Genomic DNA, 18,495 nt, shown 5'->3' with positions numbered 1-18,495 from the left:
TAAACACAATTGTAAAACTCATTTACCCAAATGTAATCACAATTTTTAATAAATGGTAACTTGAGATTTAATGCGATAAAAAACAGTTTGTATTATAAGGAACGTAAAATTATAACCTTGATGACAAGAAAAAAGTTCGATTAGAATAATGTGCCAACAACATTTTCATTAGTTTTAAATTAAATAAATATTTCTGAATTGCTATTTTTCAGAGATTTTATATCAACCCCTCATTAAAAATGGCAATGACAATTATACGTACACACATACATATCTATCTATCTATATATTTGTCATTGAAATATTTTTTCTAAGACTAATCGTGTGTTTATCATCAAATGTTCTACACCTATTATATTTCACTTTTTTATTTCAGAAGCATTTGTTTTTAAACTGTCTTTACTATTAGAAAAGAAAGACTTGAATCAATTTTAATTACTAGAAAATTATACGCTCATTTGAACTTATGAAAAACTATCTCGTACAAAAGTTAAATGCTTTTATAATTAATCCTTAAAATTTCGAAAGAGTCATTTTTCTCTTCAATAATTATTAAAAGTAAACACGCTAAATATACAATCACGATTATTAACTACTACGAATATAAAAAAAATTACAAGTCAGAAAACAAAACAAAATATGAAATAATGTAGAGATAATTAAACTTTTAAGTGTTTTAGAATAATTTTATGATTCATAATATTCCATGAGTCGTTATATTCATTATATTCTCATTTACAGAAGTTGAGATACTAATTATTATTATGATTAAAATTGATTCTAAAATAAAAGTGAATTTTTAAATGATTGAAAATTTATTTTATGAAAATTTAACAACAGAGCTTGTAATACTTTATTAATGTTCTTAACTAATTTCGTTTAATCCAAGACAGCTGAGCTTAAATCAGAACTGCTCTGTAGCTATTCATTCGACTTATCTCTCTCTCTATATATATATATATAAGCGAAAGTCTGTCTGAATGTATGTTTGCTCGAGAACGTAAGCACCGATTCAGATCATGTTTTTTCCCTAAAGATTCCAAATTTTTATGAAATGGGTTTCATTTTACAACAATCGCTGAACAGCCTAAACAATTTCGAGTTTACGGCTACTAATGTTCAACTCCGTAGCTTTGTAAATTTGAAACCAATCCAGAAGACAAGTATTGGGATTGTAACAAGCATTGTCTAGATCAAGTATTAGGAGAATTTTGCCTTCATGGAGAACTTTCAGACAAAAATAACCTACATTTGCGTTACATAGAGAGGTAAACCACGAAAATCTCCCATGGTTAGCCTGACGTCAAGGGGACTCTAATCCATGATTCGTTTAAGCTAGATGCGGAATTCGTATCGACCAGCCATCGCTGAAGTTCTAATTCAGCTCACCTCATTGGGAGAGCAGCACTCTATCTCCTGAGCCACCAAGACTCTATGAAATTGCTTTGTATAACCGTCGTTGAACAGCCGACCCAAGCAACAAAACTTTTGGATCAAGTATTGGGAGAAATTCGCCTTCGTGAAGGACTTTTTGATGGAACTAACCCGCATTTGCGTTACACGGAAAGGGAAACCACGAAAATCTCCATATTTAGCCTGACGGCAAGGGGACTAGTGCTAGATGGCAACCCATGTTCCGTCTAGCACTGCTAACTTACATTTAAGGCCTCGATTAGTTAAGTCTGATAACCAAAAATTTTTTCATCTATTCTTAAATAACTTAAATAAAATTCATAGGTGATCAAAAGCTCTTTTTAATTTTCAATTAAAACCATTATATGAATGTCAAGTCTGATTTTAACTTATTAACATAAAAAACGCCATTAAGCAAAATTTTTTTTAAATTTATTTTTTGTTTTAAAATTGTATCGTTCTTTGTTTTAGATCTGTGGAATCGAAAGTTTTACGGTCGGTTACCGAGCAATAACCATGGGTACATGAATCTGGAGAAAATTTCCTTCCCTTTCAGATTTATGTCTAAATTGAGGAAATGATCTCACAAATGAGATACCTTCTGCAGAGGATCAAATTTGTGATGGCGTGTCTTCGGATCATCCTCAGGGATGTTTTCCAAACAGTCGCCAATAGCTCATTATGCAGCTTTAGTGCGCCGTAAATAAAGTACCTACTTACCGAGATGATTAAACTTAAATCAGTCTTAATTGAAAATATAATTAAACTTTGTCTTATAAAATGTTTTTGCGTCTGATTTTGTTATTTATTTTATGGGACTATGAAGCATATTTAAAGTGTGATCTTCCTACCATGAAAATAGTATTTTATTGCGTTAAAATTCGATCATTAGATCAAAAGTTCTCAAGGACGATAATTTTCTTTTATTTCACTGAATATATGAGGATGGATATTTTCCTTTAAATAACTCAAGACAACTTCTAAAGGCAACTTTTATCTGAATAAAGAATCCACTAATTTCACTAGTGTTGTCAATCACTTACGTACAAATCGCATCCAAGTCTACGTAAGCGGGGTTTTGTTTAATTATGATTTAGTTTGTATGAAGACACGAGACTTATTTCCTTTTATAAAATGTTATAATGGTTTTTGTTAAATAGTTTGATGGCAGTTGTTCTTTGAATCGAAGCAGTTTTTTAAAAAAGCTGAAGATCACACCTGTTTAAACAATAAATTTTCATTTGCATAGTTTCCAACTTAATAAATATTCCCTTTTCTATTGAATGGCACTTCTGAACATGGCTTCAAAGTTGTTTTTTTTTCATCTCTTGAGCGGTTAAAGAAATTAAATTTGAATTTGGAAAGGAAGGAGGAGGGTGAGCAGAAATCTTTCTTTTTTTTAATTTAAATTATTTATTTCTTTTCAATGAAAAGATTTTACGTGCAAAAACAAGATAAAAATTTTTGACACTTATAATAAAATTTTTTTGAAAAGTTTGACAATAACAATTTTTGACAATTATTGACATTTTTTTCCTAATTTTTAACTGACCTATTGCAATGTCTAATGGGTTGCTTTCCTGAAATCTTTTAACTATTTTCATATTTTTTAATAATTAATCCTGGAATTTAAAGCTGATATGAAGCACGTTCCTATTTTAAATGATTTACGAAACGAATTCGTCCTTCGCAGTTTTTGTTAAAAATTTCTTAACAACCCGCTGATTGCAATCACCCAGTCCCATTATTCATCATAGTTTTTTTTCTTAACAAAAAAAATATAAATATAGTATAAAATTAGAATTATGTAGAGTATAATATGAAATAGTTGCATAAAAAGAAACAAATATAATTTTGTAAATAAAATGTATCATTATAATTTGAAGTAACCATAATTTTGAAGTAATTATAATTTATATTGATTATAATTGTAATTTGTAGTAGGAACATTTTGTTATTATGGTAATCGCAATAAAAGGAGCAATTACATAAAATTGAAAAAAAAAAATCAAAAATAAATAAGAAAATTGAATGTGTAACACAATACGAAGAAATAGGATCGTGTTCAATTTATGAATAAAAATGGCCTTTTCAGCAACTCTGTCATTGCTTTTCCTTTCATAGTGTGTTTTTTACTGCACACGAAACAATGTGACAATTTTGATTTCCCTCTAACGGCTACCCATGTTCAACTCCGTAGCCTTGTCATTTCAAACCTAATCCAGAAGACAAAGGAACTCCAGGATCTAGTATTGGAGGATCAAAAGTTCGCCGATAAAATATGTATTTATATTTTAAGTTTAACTGCATTCAATTGTTTTTTACCCAATCCACTTCTGTTCAGTCAAGCCTAGTTCTAATTCATCTCCCTCTGTACTCTAAGTGAAGGGTTTGATTTGCAAAGTATTTTTATTTCAAGAATAAATGTATATATTTCATCCAAAAGTCTTAACTTTATATGGCATAGTCTGAATGACGTGTATCTTGTCTTTACTGTCATTATAAATATTGGTGTTTGTGAATATTACGTTTGTACATTCTTGCTGTTTCACTATGCCAAGAATTACGATCCTGCAGAAATTTTGTAGGAAGTAATTGCCACCATTTTGATCACTGAAATTTTCTGCAGTTTACAAGCGAGTGAACGCCAAATGACTTGACAATTCTGATGGGGATGGATTTGCGAACCCAAATAACTTTTTCTCCATGTTAAATAATATTTGATATCAATACTTCATTGTTTAAGCCAATTTCCGAAAGCAAAATAAAGTTTTCATAATATCGCTTTAATCACTGGACTGCCACATTTTTCTGGTTGCTCTAAAAGTCAAAACAGTTACAGATATGTCAAGCTGTCAATGATCACGTGATTTATTTGTCCAATAGGAATACACACATCAATCATCATTTCAGTAGACTTTAAAGGTATTGGTTTACCCTGAATATTTTTTGATCAAATTTTCACAAACTAAATCTTTATTAGTTTGAAGGCCCACACTTAAACATTCTAATTAATAAGTGCAGATGATATTTTAAGCCTCAATCCGGAAAATAGGATTCCAATAATTTGGTCAGGAGATAGTTCGAAAGTTTGTTCCCCATAAAATGTTAATTTCACCATTTTGCGTGCTTCGCCATTTTCCGGAACTAATGAAGTGATTCCAAAAAGTTTTTAACTTGATGAAAAAACGAGACCCAATATATTTTCATACAAAAAATAAATATTTATTTCGATATATTAAAATACATATATATAGGATTGACCTAAAAATTTTTGAATTTTTAGGTATAAAATTTTTAAACTATTTTAATTCATTTAATTTTAAACGACAAAATTGAGAATTTAAATGATATCGGTCGATTCATTTTTGAGAAATAAAAGTTTTATAGGTGACTTCGTCCTGATGACGGAATACACACACACACAAAAATTAACATTTAGGTGATTTATTTTTCGACCGGTTGGGGACCCTACTTTCCAAATGGCGGGTATCTCATCCCCATATTTTGAGAATCAATCAAGAATCCTTCGAAAAAGATATATGTTAATACTGAGAAAGTAAGCTCGTAACTTATACTATTTCATGGTGCATATTTAAGCTTTCGAATCGTGAAGTATGTACGTAAAAATTCACTCATTTGATCAAAAATCAAACAGGTTGTTTACTGTTCTTTCTGAGCATTGTTCATAGAAAATGATATTTAGCTTTAATATTAAATTGATTTATGTAAGAACTAGACACTCAAAAGGAAATTTTTTTTCGATAAATATTAGTACCAAATTTTAACTTCTCTATAGAATTTGTTTCATCTGGGATTTTAAGTACATTTTTTAAATAGTTTTACAAATAGGTTGTCTAATAACGATTTTTAATAAGATTTTATGAATGATGATTCCTAACAAAGTTTTGTACGGATTATTTTCTCCGTTAAAATTTCAACTGGGTAGTATTCATTTTCCTGTCATGAACACAGGGAATTGAATTATTGATAAAATCCATCGAAATCATTTAAAATTGAGAAAGCGAAGAGAGTATCCATTTTATATTTTACTTCCTCCTCTCTTTTTATTCCTTTTAAATTCAATTTTGGATTACATTTATTTTCGAGGACTGCTTTCAGAAAAATTCGCTTTTTGAGTACATCGGGTTACTAGAAGACATTTTGTGATTGCTGAAGGTTCTGTTTAAGTTTTCAATTTACCCGATGAATGAAGGCATTTTTTTTCCTAAATGCCCGAGCATTATCTGAAAGATAAAAAAAAAAAACGGAGTACCTCGGGAAAAGAAATAATATAAAATTCCAGAATCTCATTTTTCTTTTTGTAATTTTTTTTTATTTACTTTTAGGAATCTGCAGAGTCAAGCTGCTTATTAAGAGAAAACATTTCTGATATCATTAAAAGAAAAGAAAATTCTTGTGAAAGTTTAAGGATTAACAGTCAATTTTTTTTTGGCAAGTTTTTATTAATTTGCTTTTGTGTTTGAGAGGATGTAATTTTGAATTCGATATGCTCTTTTTCTGAATAAGATAGAACATAGTTAGGTACCAATTCATAATACAGGTTTTTGATTGTTTTCCATTGACTACAAGCAGTCTGTGCCCCCCCCCCCTATTATTGTCAAATATAATTCATAATGTATAAAATTTCCACAAAACGTTTACCGTGAATCGAACCTTTGACCCAATAAGGTTCCTAAATTTTCACTGTTATGATTGTTTCAAGTTGTTCACACATGGTGAGAGCAAAATGCATCACCAGTCAATTTTTCAATGAGATTCTCCCTTAAATAAACTTGCAAACACTGAGCCAAAAGAAGAAAAACTAAACAGAACTCAAATGAATGACGTCATTCGCATCACTTTCATAATAAAACCCTATCACTACCCAAAATCCCCCACGTCTTTCAAAATGATGTGCCCAACGCTTTTTTTTCCTTAGGTTTTTGTTTAAGTTCTAGAAAAAAACGAAATTATTTTGTCCTCCTCTGTCTAAATTGAAAACTTTAGAGTTTAAAATATTTATTTTATTCTACACCGTACTCCTGGATGCGTCTTTTTGATGTGTTCTAACTGGTATTTATACAATTGCCGCACTTTAATAGTTTGTGCAACAGTAAATAAATGAAAGTGTTTATTCGTAGATATTTTTCGATTTCTATATTCAACTACAATAGAGATAGAATATAAGTTCCTTTAAATATAGATTGCTTCCCTCAAGAAGGAATAGACCTGAATAAATAAAACTCATTTATATGAGAATCACACAGAGGATCGCATATTTGATTAGACTCATCTTTGGATGTGTTTTTTTCCCCCAACTAATTAAATCGATTTTCAAGGCAATAGTTTTATACATTTTTTATAAAGATAAGAATCACCATCCAAATGTTTCTTTTTTTTTTAATCGTAATTGAAAGGTAATGCAAGTATTCGTTTCGATTCCCTTTGCACTGAATGTCACGTAATTTTTAAGCTTTGTCATATTGCACAATTTTATTTTCTCGGGTTTGGAATAAAATGTCCTCTTTAAATGTATATTTTTAGAATCCTTGACAAAAATGAAATCAGGAAATTCTACACACTAGGGGTCGCTATGAAAAAACGCTATCAAACTCTGCCGTCTGATTACCTTGGTCGCCCTTCCTCTGTTTGACAATTAAACAAGCATTGATTTATTTTGAGTTCCAATTCTCTGTGATTTATTAAAATTTTTATTCTGTTGTTCCCTGAAATATTAGTTTTCTTTAATTGAATGAATGAGTTCGAAAACCGGTCATCTCCAAAAAAAAAATACTTTTACAGGAGAAAAAAAAAACCTGAATCTCTAGAATATGGCATGTTCTCAAACTAAATTGAGTTTTACCAGGTAGGAATGATTATTTTTATATTTTAACTATATATCTGCTACCTTGAACGTTTATACATTTACGTCAAGATCATTCTGCAATCAACATTTTCGAAAGGTAATTTTAGTATAATACGCATGTCTGTTATTGCATAATTTACATTAAAAATGTTTTTTTTTGTATCATCCAAAATAGTTTTTATTAGTTTTGAACTAGAAAGGAATTTAATTTTATAGAAATCTAAAAACAGAGAAATTTTGAGTTTAAAAAAAAATCTCTAAAAATTACAAAAATTATTAAGCCTTATTTCGACCCTATATTTTTAGTCTTTTCTGTTGAATACAAAAGCATCAAAAATCGTTAAATACAAAAAACCATCAAGAAAACGCCAATCAAAAACTTGATCTAAAATTCAAGTACATTTCTTTAAGCTCTCTTTAGAAATTAGAAAATATCTCGAGGTTTTCATTAATAAATTATTCGAAAAATTATTTAAAACACTCTTTTTGCAAGTTCATTTTTAAAATGTCATAAAAATTTTAATTCATTATTTTTCATAGAAAAATAATGTTAAAGAAAAATTTAAGTTTGATTAATTTTATTGAAAAGAATTTAATAAATGTTCTTTTTAAAATTTAACGCTTTCAGCTACAACGAAACTTTTCAACAAATTTGTTTTACTTGGTTTCACAGTTTCATAGATTTGAAAACATTTTAGCAAAGGATACGCAAAAAATTTCAAAGAATGTCATGTATTTTTGGAAAAAAGAATAGATAAATATCAGATTAAATTTTTAAAAAAATTATAAAATGTTATCTTTAACGGGTATGAAATTAATAATAAGTGCACAGTTAATTGTTTAGTAATAAGTCATGAATTTAGGCAAATATAACATTCATCTTCAGAAGGTGTTTTCAGAAAAAAGATTGTTTTTCTTTTAAAACAAAAAAGAAATCTTTTAAATGAAGTTTAAACAAATAGAGTGCTCAAAATGAAATATAAAATTATAAAATATTCTGTGCTCAAAATAAAGTATTAAAAAAATCACCCAGAATATTTTTGTTCTAATGATCGAAAAAAAGCTTGCTAATGATAGAGAAGAAAGATTTGTTACAGTTTGGTCACCCAACATTACGTTTGATGTCTATACCTCAGTTGTTGGTTTAAGAAACGGTTGCCGAAGCTTAAAGAAGTGATACCGATGACGAATTACAAGCAGTGCTAACAGAAAGCCTTAAAGTTATAAACAATTAAGAATTTTTGTCATCACATTCACGGAAAATGAAGAGCAATCCGTTACAAAATATATCGTTTGCCTAGAGAAGAGAGTGCTCAAACTAAAATGTTCAATTATTTTAAATAAGTAAATGCATAAATGTGTTCATTCATTCATTTTTTGCATCATAAATATTTCTGCAGTAAAAATGTAATTTTCTAAATAAATTTGCTTATACTTTGTGTACATAACTTTTAATACATTTTTCAGTCATTATTTGATATTTTATGTTTGACCCCCGCAATCGTAGTTTTTCCGGTTTGCTATGAATGGTTCAATAAGAAATTATTTATCCAAGTTATACTGAAGACCCAGTTCTGCATATTGTAGTACTGTGGCTCCATAAGACATAAAATTTGCATTTGAACATTTAAATTAAATCGAATATTTTTTTATAATTAATTTTTTTGAGCTTCATCTCTAATTTGGAGACATAAATTGTGTCATTTATTCAACTTACATGTCCTAGAACTGTTTTTGTCGTACTTTCTAAGTAGAAAATACCCATGACCAGAGTTCGTTAATACGTATCTAGGCGCGTATTTCACGCATTGGATTTGAGTGTTGAAAATATTTACTGGCAGTGAAAATACTCCTCAAAAATTTTTGATAAAATTGCTAGTTTCTTCTGCTGTTGAAGATAATTCCCTTTAAAATTATGCATAGAGTAATAGATTAGTGAATGTAAAAAGGGTAACAATGACCCCCCTATTGTGCTTCTTATATTTTGGAAATGAATTGCTATTGGCCAATAGCTGTTTGTGAAAGAGTTTTCTCAACTAAATATATAATATAGAAAAAGAAGAGTCTTGCTTTGCCATGAGCATTTAGAGGACTTGTGTTTTGAAGAACCTTCTTTTCCTACCCCCAATAAAAAATGAATTTCAATCATACTGTTAAAGGGTCAAAACAAAAAAAAGTTAAAAAAATTATATTCCATGCATTTTATTAGTATTTTTTTAGTTTAATTAACCCTCAGGAGGGGGGGGGGAGAATGCAGTTAAAATGGAATAATGTGTTTGATAAATATTCACGTAATATTCTAAAGCGTTTACTTGGTATGGCATATCTGTCAGTTATAACAGTGTGCTCAAAAATAGCTATAATTTACAAACATTAACGCTGTTTTGAAATTTATTCCTTAAAAATTAATAGAGAAGTGAAATGACTCTTTTCAACAAAAAAATTTTGGATACCACTGCTTATGACTTATTTTATAAATTATAACTTCCAAATAAAAGTACCTATAGTTTTTTACCAAACAATAACTACGGATCATTTTTATTCCTATCATCTTCACACACACTATCCATTGTTTGGCTTTCTCTTCAAATGCATAGCTTTCATTTTATTTGGGGGCATTTCCTTTTCCACCTAATTTCAGGCTATTGATTTTCTATCATATATATTCATGAACTAAGATAAACTCTGTAAGAGTAAAGGAAAATCGGACTCACTTAACCAATAATAAAAAGCAGTACCACAAGATAGATCAAAAAAAAGAAAAAAAAAACCTACGGCATTTTCAGAGTTGTTTTGGAGGTGACTGATTTAAACCGATTTTTTTGTGAAGATGTACACAAAATCCATGACCGGAAAATATAAGACATAGTGTTTTGTTGAGAAATGTGGACTACCCGTAACGAGATTCGAATGTGTAAAGAAATTTGAATTATATTATCGACAAAAGAATTTTTTTCTGTTTAATTAGGCTTGATGTCAACGTAAGAAAATCATTTAGATGAATGAATTTGATAGTATCTTGTTTCAGTTAAAAATGGGAAAAAGCTACCTTGATATTTAAATGAACGTCAATGTTAACACTCGGCACAGCCTTCAGATCTACTACAATGTGCGTTTAAATATAAAAAGTATTTCGTAGATATAATTTGTAATAATTTTGACGGGCGTAAATAATCTTATAAAGTTCCATTAAGATTAAATGTTCCGTCTAATGGTCTAATAACGGAGTGTTACGAAACAGAAATGAACGGAATATGAAATAATGTGATATCTAAATCTTCTCACAAATTAATAAAATGTTTCTAGAGTAACACGCCGTCCTTAAAGAAGCGGAATATGAATTGAAATCTTTTACATATCACCAGCCATCTTAAAATTATATTAATAAAATAAAACAAAGCATTTGACATGGCTCAACGACACCGAAAACGACCTCAAAGTCCTAAAACTTAAGAACTGGAGGGGAGTTGCCATGGACAGAGGGAGCTGGAGAAGGCGTGCTGTTGAGTCAGCCAAGGCCTGCAAAGGGCTGTTGCGCTCCTGAAGAAGAAGAAGAAGCATTTGACATAAAACAGCCGATTGTGATTCAGATAGTTATGGCTCCATAATTTCTTTATCAATGATAGTGGCAACAAGGATAGCATTGCGGACCAGCCACCTTTACTCTCCAGACAAACTTGTATCCATTGATCTGAAGCTAGGTTTGCTTCCTGCTGCAAATGGGTGATCGAAGTTAAAATGTCAAAGCCCCCCTTCGTGAAAATCCAATTATTTAGAGCATGGGGACGCAGGGGGTGAGCTGAATCATAAGAGGCAATGAGTATTTTTTTTAAATTAATATGCACGTTAACCAAATACTTTTCTCCCGAGTGGTAATCGCAGTCTATTTGTTATGATCAAAATAAGTAAGGCAATGAAAAAAAAACAGCAACAAAGAAACATATGGTTAAAAAGAGTCATTTTTTTTCTTAATTAAATAACTCAAAACACCCAAAAATATATTTTTTAACTCTAAAAAGTAGTATCAACAAAACAATTAAGTAACTATGTAAGGGAGATGAATGTGTTTGAAGGTTCAGAGAAAGTTTTTTAAAGTTCGTTAAATTTTTTTCGTGAGGTGGAGATGCAAGTCCCCTCGATTTCTCTTTTTTGTGACTAGATTCGTCACAGCACTGAATCTTTGTTTGAAAAGGTAGGAGGAAGGGAAAGCAATTAATTGCAATTAAAGCATTGATGATAGTCCACAGTCTAGGGTGGAGGCGACCTATGTTACCTTGAAGCCAAAATTCTGTGAGTCGATCACTATTTCAAAGTTTCATTAGTAGAAGTTCGACCAATTCCTCCTGAATCTAAACCTCTGCTATTTCAAAATTCACAAAAGGATTCATAACCCCTTTGAGGACTTTCAGGAACAAATCATCTGTAAAACGCTGAGAAAAGTCCAACTGTAAAGACTGAAGGTGTTGACAATATTCTTTAGTATCAGAGGGAATTTCATCATTCTTTTTAAGATCCGATAAGATTGGAAATTGGCTGAACTCATTCAGACCGAAATTCCGCTTCCACAAAATGAGTGTTTTTAGAAAGGCAGATATAACTGATTCTGTAGTGATCAAATTGAGTTCGTTGCTTGGAAGTTTTAAATTAGCACCATTAAATTTTGCAAATAAATCCGTCATGCATGCAAACGTCTATCTTAAATTCCAGTAATTCGTCTTCCAGAGTTACATCCCTGTCTTCGAGGAACTCAAGCACGGAGTCGAAAATGTTCTAAAACCTATTGAGATAGGCACCTTAGGAAAGCCAGGGTATCTCAGTGTGTAGTAGCAAGTGATATAATTCATTGTTTGTTTTTTTACACAGTTTCTGAATAATCGATTGTTGAGAGCATTAGTGCGAATTTTGTTCACAGCAGAGCTCGACATATTGCAATGACTGATGCAAACGATCATTTTTTTCCAACTAAATGCTGTCTGTGAATTACGCAGGGAACAGCCAAACTCCCTCTTCAAAAAGGTGATAAACCCACGATGTCGACCCATCATTGCAGGAGGTCTAACAGTGGCAACAGATATAATATTAGCAAGAGGAATGTTTTTCTCTTTAAAGTAATCTTTGACAGTATAAAAAACAGATTTATCTCTGGTATCTTCAATCAAGCTTCTTGCAAAAAGCATTTCTTGAATAATTTTTCCTTCCTTCGCAAACCAGACGTACGCCAACAGTAAAGCCCCATTACTTGGTAAGATTGACTCACCAACTTGAAAGGAAAATTCGTTAGCTATCAAAAGTTTGCATAAGGAAACTTCAACTATCTCATCAATTCGTCGTCGCACTGTGTCGTTGCTTAATAAGATATTCTTGATTGTATTAGATGTAGCTGGATGGTGTAAAACTGTTTCTATAACTTCCTTGCCAGCCGGCAATATCAACGCCTCGCCGATGGTACGAAAGATTCCCAGATTTAGCAATTAATTTTAATATATTATAAGAGGTTATCAAACCATCGTCGCTTTTTTGTGATGAGGTTGCTAGTAAGCCTGAGGCCGAAAATGCCTTCAGAAACGTGTCCTTGATGTTAGTGAAAAATGACAAATCTTTATTTTGTTTGTCAGGATGAATTTTTTGCAAATGCTCTTGCGAACGGGATGGTTTCATTGCCTCATTACATAAAACTTTGTTACAAAGTAAACAATTGCGTAATTGAGAGTTCTACGGCGATTGAACAAATCCGAACTTCAAATACGTGACACTGTATTGCCGACACTTCTTTTTATTAACCGTCACTGTGGCAGCAAAATGCAAACGATGAAGGAAACCCATATTCATTCCGACCTGCCCCTATTGCCCAAAGCAAATTCAGCGCCCCTCAGCATACTCCCACCGCCCCCGTTGAGAAACAATGTGATACACTGTAAAACGAATTCTATGCATTTTACAACAGAACTTTCTCACACCGCGTCTGAAGGCAGCAGCTGTAAAATTTACAAAGTTGCTGCTTAGAATACTGCTGCAAAAATTTCAGCACACTGATGTAACTTCCACAACGTGCTGTTACTGACTGTGCACAACACAGCCATGTGCAGTTATATTCACAGCATTGTCAGAAACAAAACAGCGTGACTTGTGCAGTAGCTTGCTGTAATATTTGCAGCATTTTTTGAAATTGACATCAGTCTGGTTTCATATTCGAAACAGCAACTTTGTATGTCATTTTTACAGCACCTGCTGGCAGTCGCGGTGTCAGCAACTTTTGCTGTAAAATGCGAACGACTTTCTTCAACAGTGTCATTTCATTGCAGCATTTCTTTCGAAATTGCAACCTGAATCTTAAATGAGATCTTACCTAATCTGTTGAAACTCACTGGATGTGTTGACTTGAACTTTCATCACAACGATGCACACAATGTTCAGCAATATCATGAAATTAATCTGCAATCAAACAGCACACTAAGCAATAAAATGTACAGTCATGTCAGTATTATTATCAGTATCGTTTTATCGTAATAGTTATACAGGGTGCGTTCTGAAAGTAATGCGCATTTTCTGGGAAAAATAGATTTATTGATCCTATGGGTACAAATGGTTAAAATTCTTCAAAATAGTTCCCTTGTGCTTCAATACACTTGCGGAGACGATTCTACCTGGCCTGGAAGGCACCCAGGAACTCCTCGACAGGAATGCCTCTCAGGAACCTTGTAACATGAGCTTGGATGTTCTCCACCGACTCTCAGTGCCTTCCCTTCAGCTCTCTTTTCAGTCGAAGGAAAAAAAAAGTCACACGGTGCCAAGTCAGGGCAATAGGGAGGTTGGGGCACCAAGGGGGTCTTACTTTGGGTCAGGTAGTTTTTGCTCCCCCGTCAACTCCTTCGGCACAAGATTCGCACAGACCTTTCTCATTTGCAAATCCTCTCCGTCACAATTCCACGTACCACACATTTTGACAAGTTCAGGGTGTTGGTGATTGCCTGAATGCTTAACCGACCGTCTGACACGCTGCACGTTTTCTTCTGTTCGAGCTGTTGTTGGGCGTCCAGAACGAGGCTCGTCGGTGACCTTCTCCCGACCCTCCTTGAAGGCCTTGTGCCACCTTCCACACTGAGGTCTCGAAATGCATTTCACCTTAAAGGCATGTGATGAGTTTCCGTCGCATTCTTCCCAATCCGCACACAAAACTTTATCGCTTTCCAGCGAACACTCCATCACGCCGTGACTCGATCGAAAAAAAGACTTTGCGCAAAGACACGTCCTACCGCTCCTACTACTCGGAGTGACCTGAGACCAGGCGTATTTGGAAGGACAATTCCCCCACCACATTTTTAGACCAATCTGAGTGCGCTGCGATTGATAGTCGTGTCACAATAAAATCAGGCGAATTATTTTCAGAACGCACCCTGTATGTAACGAACGCATAAGCTAAAAATTAATAAACTATTGAGTTAAGATTTCTGTTGAAATGAAATCGAAGAAGAACTGCTATATACGTTGAGAGCAGGTTATTAAAAAACAAAAATCTAGTTGATGAATTTAGTTACTTTATTTTGAATTGAAAAGTTCAATGAAAAATAAATACTGGTGCAATTTTGTTCAAATGGGTATTTTTTAAGAATTTTTTCAATGCGATGCTATTACAATAACTATATATACTTTTAAATTTTGCTATTCCTCAAACTCGGTTTTTGCTTAAATAATTTTCAAAAAAAAAAATAATAATAAATATTAAATAAATAATGGATTATTGATCAGATATAAATATAATAGCTGGTTTCAAATCATGTAAATGAATCATAACAGGACTTTTTTAATTGGAAATAGAATTAGATAGTTTTATAAAAATTTCAAAGAATGTTTTCAAATTTTAAAATAATATTTTTCTAATCCATTCAAAATTGCCACTGAAATTTTGTTTCTTTTTATTGAATATCAATTGAATACAACTCTAATAAAAAAATGTAAGGCAAAAAACTAGTTTCTTTTCTATAAAAAAATGCCATGAATATTTATGTTAGGTACACGAAATATTACGCAGTTATTGCATTTGATAATCAAAGTAACAGCTACAAACTATATTATGGGGGGTGTTCAAAAGCACTTTTGTAATTTATTGCCGATCTCCCAAACCTCTGAAAGCTTTGAACTATTGATAAATATGAAAAATCGCCTGACCTGAACACCTGTAAAATTAAAAATTAATTCTTTAAGTATTTCTTGATAAATGTTTAAAAAATATTCAAAACTAAAGTCCACATTCCATTATTGTAGTGTATACGTTAATACAACCCCTACAATACACTATATTTCACTTAAGTTATTGCCTAATAGGTAATATGCAGGTTACCTTAGTATTTTAAGAAATGAAACAACAGAGATTTCGAAAATTTACGTCAGCTCCCGCGAGTAAGATTTTGAGTAATTGCGCATGCCTCAGAATGCATGCCATTTCGCGAAAATACGTAAGTAAAAACGCTAACGTAGTAACGTTTTAACTTTGACTAAAAAATCAAAAGAAACATTTACATCGGACGTAGATGATCTCTTCGTTTAGCCAATTGTTGTAATATCACACAATTCATTTCTAAATTTCATCCATATATTTCCTCAAATTCGCATTCCATGTCTATGTTTTAAGTTCGAAGGTAGGCTTAAACAGAAAACACCATTTAACATCTATAAACAGCGTGCTTGTAGCTTCGTCTTTGTAGCGTTAATCATGTTAAAATAACAAAGATACGTTGTATCTAAAATAAACGCGAGCATGCGCAGTTGCTTCAAATCTTATGTACGGGAGAATGCGGAAACTAATGTAAAAGTGCGTATCTAGCACTTGAAGGGATCACTCTAGTTAATCTAATCTATTTGTGATGCCACAATTGGCATTACATATTTACTTCCTATCCTTTTAAATATCTCTTATTACTTAAGCTGATTTTTATTAATAGAATTACTTTTAAATTAAATCAAAGACTTAATCTTTTGAAACGAATATAAAATATTTATTCTTCTCTTTTAGATCAATGTAACGGATACTTTTTATTTCATTACTAATGCAGACTTCTTAATTCACTGTCGCCTCCAATCGAAAACAAAAATCTATTAATAACTTTTTAATTCTAAATTTTCTAACCGAAAATATGTTTCAGTTGCATGGTTGTAATAATTCTCATAAATTTATTGGCAACTCGTAATCGCCAAGGTATTCTTTCAAACCCAATATTGATATGCTGGTTGGCTTTGTTTTGGCTATGTTATATTTTGATAATTCGCCAATTTTGGATCTCCTGCCCATGCCTCTATGTCTGTTGGGAACAAATTACATGTACTTTTTAATTTGGCTTTTGATTAGGCAGGTTGTGGGGGATTTATCTCCCATGGCCTGTCCTTATTAATATTTATGCAAAATTGATTCAACTGAAATTCTTATGGATAAAATTGATATTTGGTATCTCGAGCTCTGCAAATATATAAAATAAAAGCTTTTTATTAATTCTGATCCGGTTCAAGTATTGTTTTCGTCATCTTCTGTTTTGGTCACAATCTTCAATTTGTCAAAATTCTTCAACTAGTCCACTATACAAATACAAACTCCACTCCAATACCCTGAGATTTTCATATTCAGCATAAATTGGAACCCCTGACTTTCCTTCACCACACTATTGCATAGCTCATTGGCGGTAACAATATTATCTCTAGCCACTCTATTCATTGATGTGGCCTTTCGGTACGAAAAGTTCAAAAAACCCTGAACACTCAAACTGATCATTCTCTTTTCTTAGCATTCCATTCAATCACTATCTGGAAATATAGTTTTACAGAAGGACAACTGTTGCCGCTCTCTAAAGTTCTCCCCGACTTTCTCTTATAAAATATTTATGTAGTTTTATAAAAGTAATGGTGTTACTTACCAATATGATACAAACTCTCGGTCCTTCCAAAATCCAGTAATATGGACTAAGAGCATATCCCCACCAACATCTACAAGAGGAAAGAGAAAGGAAACTTTTATTGGATCAAACACAGTATATTTCTTTTTTTCCTAATAAAATATTAAAATTCAATCGCTAGAAAGAGTACTTCTGGAATCAACTGTTGTTTTTTTTTTTGGAAAATTTTGAGAAAACATTTAAGTTGCACATCAGGTGATACGAAATCTGTATTTTTCCAATTGAAATAAATATCACATATTTCCATTTATTTAGAGATAGAATATTCCAGAACAATTTTTTCTTTTTAAAGTAGCGTACGAAATTAAAATTATTCTAATAATGATGAGCCAAGACGAAGAAATTCCAATCTAATTCTGATAATTAAGATTCTGACTTAGAATCAGCAGTTAATCTCTTCATTCACCAGGAAAAATATCTTGTAAGCCTTTATTTGAACGTTCATTTTGTAGAAAATAAATTAGTAATGCACAATTCATTCACACAGAATTTATTTCGATTCAATAGCACCTACTTTGAATTTCAATTTTATTTTGCTTATTTACAAAAATGTTATATCTATATTGACATTTATCCTTTGTGATATGTTTAAGTTTATTATGAGTTAATTGAGTATGAATTCCAAAGTTCAAAGTTTAATTATTGTGTAAAATGGTTTGTTGTTAAATTCGATGCCATCTCTTAAAACATCCGAATTCAATAACGTATTAGTTGGTTATTACGAGTAATGGAAAGCGGAAAAGACATACTAGAATTACTATTATTCGATAATATTCGTAATTATAGTAAGTTTCAAATAGAGCTGCGTTAGTACTCAGATTAATTGCTTACATAGAATTTGTTGTCGAAGGCGAAACAAGAAAAAAGTTTGGAAGTAATAATGAAAAAAACGCACAACAAAGGAAAAAAAATTATAAATATGATTATTTATGATAAAAATATTGTTTAGCAACAAAAATTGATCAAAATTACTTTTCTATGGAATTTTATTTAAGATTAAAGTGTTTTTCATGAAATCACGTTAAAAGTAGCTGAGATTATTTATTACTAGAGTCCGGATTTTGATGACCTAAAAAATCTCAACAAATACCCTTAAAAAGGGTCAAAAATGCCCTTAATGCAAAAATTGCGCAAAAAATGCCTTAAATGAAGCAAAAATATTGAATTAAAAGAATAATTTGGTCTTTAAAATTATTATGAGTCATTTAAAAAATATAAAGCAATGCAATACTTGTTCTACGTTCATATTAGTTGTTAGAAGTTTTAAGCGTT

At 31.5% G+C, this 18,495-nt stretch overlaps 1 protein-coding gene across 2 annotated transcripts in view; it reads right to left on the bottom strand.

Annotated features, from left to right (window-relative positions):
* LOC107442144 (PDF receptor) overlaps window positions 1-18,495 on the bottom strand; it is a 120,002-nt gene that overhangs the window by 11,249 nt on the left and 90,258 nt on the right. For both annotated transcript variants that reach the window (XM_071184360.1, XM_071184359.1), the window contains exons 8-9: window positions 17,185-17,254; window positions 13,629-13,714 (exon numbers count right to left, since the gene is read on the bottom strand). In XM_071184360.1, the coding sequence (XP_071040461.1) occupies window positions 13,629-13,714; window positions 17,185-17,254 (156 nt within the window). The remainder of the gene's footprint in view (window positions 1-13,628; window positions 13,715-17,184; window positions 17,255-18,495) is intronic.

This window comes from Parasteatoda tepidariorum, chromosome 8 (assembly GCF_043381705.1).
Source record: "Parasteatoda tepidariorum isolate YZ-2023 chromosome 8, CAS_Ptep_4.0, whole genome shotgun sequence".
In the NCBI taxonomy this organism is placed as follows: domain Eukaryota; kingdom Metazoa; phylum Arthropoda; class Arachnida; order Araneae; family Theridiidae; genus Parasteatoda; species Parasteatoda tepidariorum.
The sequence above is the reverse complement of the archived record's forward strand: the minus strand, read 5'-3'. Positions and strand labels throughout refer to the sequence as shown.